The sequence below is a fragment of the Malurus melanocephalus genome, unplaced genomic scaffold, assembly GCF_030028575.1.
Source record: "Malurus melanocephalus ecotype Western Australia unplaced genomic scaffold, MMel_1.1 scaffold_293, whole genome shotgun sequence".
NCBI lineage: Eukaryota > Metazoa > Chordata > Aves > Passeriformes > Maluridae > Malurus > Malurus melanocephalus.
This window is the reverse complement of record NW_026623525.1, coordinates 578,112-585,177: the sequence shown is the minus strand read 5'-3', so window position 1 is coordinate 585,177 and position 7,066 is coordinate 578,112. Positions and strand designations below refer to the sequence as shown.

At 52.8% G+C, this 7,066-nt stretch overlaps 1 protein-coding gene across 1 annotated transcript; it reads left to right on the top strand.

The window, feature by feature from the left end:
* Positions 1–3,569: 3,569 nt before the first annotated feature.
* Positions 3,570–5,257, top strand: LOC130579802 (thaicobrin-like). The gene has a single exon (XM_057376868.1). The coding sequence runs from the start codon at positions 3,571–3,573 to the stop codon at positions 4,084–4,086; it is 516 nt and encodes a 171-aa protein (XP_057232851.1). The 5' UTR covers position 3,570; the 3' UTR covers positions 4,087–5,257.
* The last annotated feature ends 1,809 nt before the right edge of the window (positions 5,258–7,066 follow it).

Here is a 7,066-nt window from a genome sequence, read left to right as displayed (position 1 = left end):
ATGTTACAATTGCCAATTTAATGTTGTTMAAGAGATGATCACTAATGACTTGTACTTTACACCCTTTGCTTTAGCTAATAACTTTTTGATAGATTATAGAAATGGTTTGTATTTTCTGTCTGCTAATGCTTCTGTTTTCAAACAATGTATAACCAGTGAAGACATGGGTAAATATTCTGTTCTTCCTCCATTTAAGGGAAGACCAGAAATCTGGGTACCTGTAAATCTGACTTGGACTTGGGAAGGACAAGATGGTCTTTCACAGTTAGCTCGACTGTTCCAAGAGAAAAKTCAAAAGAGTAACAAATGAGTTTGTAAATTTCTGGGTTGGTTAATTTTTGTCGTTATTTCTGCCATAATAATATTAACCACAGCTTTTGTGGCTACTGCAGCTTCTTTAACTAACTCCATTCAAAGTGCCCACACCATGGGACAAGCCCTAACTAATATTACAAAAGAGTTACAAACACAAGAACAACTGATGAGGAAATAATGACCAGATCTGATGCCTTGGAAAGTGCTCTCCTGTGGATTGGTGAGAGTTGAGGCCAAAGAACTCAACTATCCTTACATTGTGATTGGGAACATATTCATAACTTTCTATGTGGTACTCCTCTTTTGTGAMATGAAATGGAACAGAATTGGGAAACAGTCAAAAAACACCTGCAATGGGCCTTTGATAAAACTTTATGATGAGATATTCATTCACTTCAGACTCAATAGAAAGACCAAGGCCCAGCCAGGATGGGACTGGCCCTGCTCTGCTCTCCCACCCCCCTTTTTGCCCACTGACCCACTTTGCCAACAAGAGATGGAAACCACGGGCAGTTCTGGCATGTGCCAGAGGGTGATTCCCATCTGCAGATTCCCAAAAGATGCCAGAGGGTGATTTCCATCTGCAGATTCCCAAAAGATGCCAGAGGGTGATTTCCATCTGCAGATTCCCAAAAGATGCCACACACATGGAGACCCTGAGCTCTTTCCTGTGCTCTGAGCTGGAGCAGGAGCTGCTCAGCTGCCACCTCGGAGGGTCCCAGAGAAGTCTTTCCCTGTCAGAAAACGAAACAAAAATGTCACCATGTCCCAGCACTGCTTCCACTCAAAAGTGAAAGTCGATGAATATTTGGGGGGGTTTGGCATTGCTTTTTCCCTGGACATGCCCTTCTGGCAGCATTCAGAGCCATCCCCTGCTKCAGGGGCTCTSCAGGGCTGGAGGGGCTGCAGTTTGTGTGACCCTGGMAGGAGGGAGGCAATGGAGCCGGGATTCACATCCAGAGGCAGTGCCAGGCTGGCAGCAAAGCCCAGCACTTATTTAAAGATAGCTTAAAAGCAGTTCCCAGCCAAGAGGCAAGGCTGTTGAGGATGGTTCCTTTGGGGAAAGCTGCTGCCCCGAGAGAGGGGAAGGCAGTGCCCGCAGAGCTCAGCACAGCTGGGTCCAGCACCCCCAAACCAACCTCACATGGGGGCACCTGGGGCAAAGGGACTGATCAGGGACCAAAACAAGTGACAAGAAAACGAGGGAAGGAACAAATGAAGGCTACAGAAACACAGACCTGGGCAACAAATGACAGCAGGAAGAAGCACAATAATCTAACCTCATAACTTACCGATGGGATCACAAATCCATGGGCTTCACTCCAGGAAGATCCAGCCTGGCTTTTGTGACCATTCCTGTGCAGAGCTGGGGATCAAAGCTGGGGATCAAAACTGGGGATCAAAGCTGGGGATCAAAACTGGGGATCAAAGCTGGGGGTCCCAGACACCTGGGTGTGCAGGGGGAAGGATGTGAGAGCTCAAGCCATGTGGAGTGGAAGGTGTCAGACCTGCCAAAAGGCTGCAAAAGGGGCTGGTCATGGGTGAAGTGGAGCTGCCCAGCCAAGCTCCAGGCAGGGCTATCAGGCAGGCAGAGGGCCCATGCTGGTGTCTGCAAAGACTCCTGGCAGCAGCTGCCCTTGCATCCTGCTTTATTTGTGTTCATCTGGTGCCTTCAGAGTGATGTGACAAAGCAGAGTGGAACCTCCCACGTTCCCTGTGGGTGAGGATGRGGCCATGGCCCCGGGCACATGAGCAGCTGCCTGGGGAGCAGAGAGGTGGGATGCAAAGCCCAGCATGTGCTGCCCTCCATTTACCAGTTGAGTAATCGAGCTGGCACATGCCCTGCAAACATCTCCACCAGGAACCCACGGGCAGAGGACAAAACTCCTGCAGGCAAACACCCAGGACATCAGCCAGAGCTCCCTCTGGTCACAGGATGCAGCCTGGACAYKCRGAGCATGGSCAGTGCTCTCTGGCTGCTGTCCCTGGTGTCCCCAAGGGCTGGAGGTGCCTGTGGGGCTCTGAGTGTGTGGCACAGGGAGATGCAGACTCTACCAGCACAGGAGAGTCTTATCAGCCACCTGCAGCTGGCCCAAGGGAGGGAAGAGCCCGTGGTATAAACAGGACTGGGTACTGCAGGAACAGGAGGAATTGCCAAATTCAGGTGTTGGATGAGGTCCCACATGGGCCTTCACCAGGGGAGGGGAGGGGGAAGCTCCGTGGGATGGTCCCCAGACAGACTCTCAGCTCTGCTCTCCAGGCCATCCAACCCGTCTGGACTGTGCCCTGCTCACTCAAAGCTGGAAGTTGTGGGCAAGCCCAGTCCAGCCACAAGCTGATGAGGAGATCAGGGGAGTGGGGAGCAGATCGAAGACCTTCCAACCCATCCCAAACCTGCTTTCCTGAAGCCAGCCTGCAGGTGAGCACTGGATGTCTAAAAGGTGTCTGAATGCTGGGACCTTTCTATCATTCCTTGTCTGCTTTACCATCTTCAGGCAGTCTTTAAATCTTGCAATTCCTACTTTCAGCAGTTAATGCTGTCTCCCCATCTGTTGATTGACTGTGGATATACTGGCATCCAGAATGGAGAGAGAAGAGACTGAGACCCTGGTGGATGAGGTGGAGGGGATGAGTGGAAGAGGTGAGTTTTCAGAAGGGAAGAGGAGGGGGAACTGTCCTCTGTTGAGGAGAAAATGCATCCTGCTTCTGCTGTGGGAGTGCTACCAAAGGTCAAAGCACGGGGGCTTGTCCCAGCCTGGCCTTTCATGGGTGGGACTGGGTGGCTGCAGCACTCCCAGTGAGTTCCTGGTGCTTATCTGGAGACCCAGCACCAGCAACACTCCTGAGCTGACACCCCTACATGGCTCACAGAAAGAAACGGGAATTTGGGGCCATGGGTTATGGGTCTTGGGGTAGCATCTATTGTGGTCTGCCCTGGTTTGTGCCCTGACCTGCTTGTTCTGCTCTTGCAGCAGCAGAAACACCTGAGCTCAGGTGCAGGGCTCTGCACTGCAGGCAGGCACCCACCCTCTCAGGTGCATTCTCCTGCAGGAAACTGAGGTCCCTTTGAGGTCCCCTTGTGCAAGACCCTGGGGCAGGGACAGGAMTGGGGCAGCATCGATTGTGGGACAGTCCAGCTAGGGGGGCTCTCCCATGGCAGGGGAARGGAGCTCACCCCGTCCCTGGTCTTGCTGGGGTGGATGCAGCCCAGTTTGCCTGTTCTGAGCAGCTTCTCCTCCTCTGTCCCCAGGCACCATGACCCTGGACCCAGATACCGCCAACCCCTTCCTCATCCTGGCCAGTGACCAGCGAGGGGTGGGACGGGGGGACGAGTGGACCTTGCTGCCCAACACCCCCGAGAGGTTCGACCCGGAGCCGTGTGTGCTGGGCAGCCAGGGCTTTGCTGAGGGGACACACTGCTGGCAGGTGGAGGTGGCTGAGGCAGGGGACTGGTGGGCTGTGGGAGTGGCCCAGGAATCTGTCAGGAGAAAGGGCATCCTCAGCTTTACACCCCAGGAGGGCATCTGGGCCATGGGGCAGTGGTTTGGACAGTACCACGCTTTCACTGACCCTGACTGGACACCCCTGCACCTTCCCTGCCTCCCCAGGGCCATCCAGGTGTGCCTGGACTTCACGGACAGGCAGGTGACCTTTGCTGATGCTGACAGTGGAGCCCTGATCTTTGCTTTCTGCCTGGCCTCATGTCCTGGGGAGAGGCTGCACCCATGGTTTTGGGTGGGGATGGGCTCCTGGCTCAGGCTGTGCCCCTGACAAGGAGGGACATGGGGACAGGGGGGACTGGGAAGGTGAACACCATCATCACAGGCCTTGGTGCTGGCAGCTGGGAGGGTCCTGGTCCTGCCAGCTTCTCCTCACATGGATCCTCTGGCCACCAAGGGGAGGACTGGTAGGTCATGGAGGTAGACAGAGGCCAGCACAGGAACCTCCTTCATCCACCCACCCCTTGCTGGGACTGCAGGGACAGCAGGGAGCACAGAGACTCGGTGCAGGGAGGAGCTGGGTGCCTGGTGGTGCCAGTGCTGGGGCACTGCAGAGCTGCTCTGTATGAGACCATGGAAGGAACAGCAGCTCCTCCAGGATGGACCAGCACCTGTGGCTTCTTTCAGCTGAGTTAGAGAACCCAAACATAGCTGGGTAYTCATGATAACACTTATCTTCACATCACACATCCAGAGCCTCTCCTTGCCTGACACGTGCACCAAGCACATTTCCTGCAGCACAGCACTGGTAGCAGATCTAGGGGCGGCCCAGGAAGGAAAGCACAAAGCTGAGCTGTGTCTGAAATCCACTGGAGAGATAATTCCCACACATCTGCCATTCTCTGATCTCGGCCCATCAAAGTCCCACCTCACAGGCTCCTGCTAAACCCAGCCTGCAGGAGAGGAGAGGGTGGATGTGGGYGAAGGGGAGCATTGCCTGGGTCTAGCCTGGATTTCTTCTCGGAACCCTTTTCTGGCTGAACCCTCTTAGTGCCACCTCAGTTGTCACTCTCGTGGTGGCATCTGGGCACAGGAAACAGCCTCGGTCTCCCTGCTCTACTCCAGGAGGTGCAAAGAGCTGCAGCTCTGGGTCAGGCTTAGGTAAATGCCCCCAGAGCCCTAAGCTTCTCCCACTATGGAAGCACCAAGGGCTCTCTGCTCCCAGTGAGGCACCTCCTACTCTCCATGCTCTAGAGTGTCTGACATTGCCCTGGTTTTGGCTGACAGAGGGTTAACTTTCCTCTCAGTAGCTGGCACGGTGCTGGGTTTGGGATCAGGGTGAGAAGAATATTGATGGCAACAATCAAACCATTAGCCACGTGGTGCTCGCCCAAGTCAAGGAGTTTTCAGTGTCCCATGCTCTGCCAGAGAGGAGCTGCACATGAAGCTTGAGGGACAAGCCAGGACAGCTGACCCAAACTGGCCAGAGGGACATTCCATGCCATAGATCATCATCCCCAGTGTGTGAACTGGGGGAGCTTCCTGGGAGGGGCTGATCACTGCTGGGAGACAGGCTGGGCACASATCAGTGGGTATTGGGCATCACTTGTTCCACTTGGGGTTTATATTTTTTTCAATAAAATTATCATTAATGTTATTATATATTACTTTGTTTCAATTATTAAACTGTTTTTATCTTAAATCAAAAGATTTTTTTCCCTTTTTTTCCCCCCATCCCCCTTGGAAGGGTTGTGTGATTGTGTGGCTGTGTGATGTTTAGTTATTTGCTGGGGTTACACCAAGACAGAGATTCACAGCAGAACGTTGGTGGATGGAGATGGCAGAAGATTTGTTAGTTCTGTATTTTTGTCCTTTGTCATGCAAAACACCCCAAAAGAGTTGTGCTGTGCATTTAGGGACACCTACTTCAATCAAGAAGAAGAAATTCCTTTCTGAAAGCCAGCTTAGTCCTTCAGACTGGAGGAAAGTTGAGTTTTCCACAGATTGATATCCAGTAACCTCTTCACTGAAATTTTGTGGTTTGGACATGGTAAACACTGTGCTTTTTGTTTCATTTTTAATGTGTCCTCCCAAAATTAAATTTTAAAAAAAATCATCTCTTTGGGAGCTGAGTTGCATAATTGCAGCGTATGTGTGAGAAATACACCATTTCACGTAGAATTGCACCACTAAGACTCAGGGGTGTTTAAATTCAGCTCTCTTGAGCTGGAGGTCTCTGCACTGCGGTGCCACAACAGGTAGGAAGGTTTAAGGGATGCCTCAGTCCTTGAGCAAGGCTGGACCCACATGGTTGTGACCAGAGCCCTGGGACCCTCCTGCTCCCAGGGGAGAAGGGCATGGGCAGTGCAGGCACCTCAGAGAACACGCTTTGCTCAGCACTGCTCTGTCAGACATACACCAAACAAAGCCTGTCTGGATTTGGCACAGCCAAGCAGCTGTGACTGAATGCCCTTCCCATTAAACTGCGCCTCCTTTTCTCCTGCTGAGCCCTTTCTCTGGAATTTCTGCTCCTTTTATGCTGTTCTGTGTTAGCTGCTCTTTTTTCCTCCCCCACCCTATCAGATTGCTGTGTGGCCATACAGTTTCATTTTAAAGGACTGGCTGAACCAAGCATGGCACTCACTTTTTCTAAACCTTTTTTTCCTTTTAATATAAACAAGCCCAGAAGACACTTGACTTGCCAGCTTGGCCAGGAAACTCACCCAAGGTCTTACCCAAGGCTAAAGCCTCATCCAGGGCCTTGGAAATGCATCCAACATTGGTGCTGCAGTGTTTTGAGTGGAACTTTGAATGGGCAGCGTCACAATTTCCAACGTCCCCTGAAAGAGTGGCGTGGCCAGCGCAGGGCCAGGGCCGGGGGCCAGAGCTGCAGGGGTCTGGGGGCTTCTCAGCACCCCAGGGAACAGGGAACAACAGCTGCCAGGTCTGCATCTGGGGTTCCAGGCCCGGCTCTGAGCAGGCATCCTGCACACCCTGCCCTGCAGCCCCTGCCACAGTGCTGGCCCTGGATGGCTCCCAGAGCCAGCCACAACACAGCCTAGACACAGCTCGAACACAGCCTGGACACAGCTCAGACACAGCTCTGACACAGCTCTGACACAGCTCAGACAGAGCTCAGACACAGATCAGACACAGCTCAGACACAGCTCTGACACAGCTCTGACACAGCTCTGACATGGCTCAGACACAGCTCAGACACAGCTCAGACACAGCTCTGACACAGCTCAAACACAGCTCAAACACAGCTCAGACACAGCTCTGACACAGCTCAGACACAGCTCTGACACAGC

Coding starts and splice junctions, on each gene's coding strand:
- LOC130579802 (XM_057376868.1), top strand. CDS start 3,571: ATGACCCTGGACCCAGATACCGCCAACCCCTTCCTCATCCTGGCCAGT.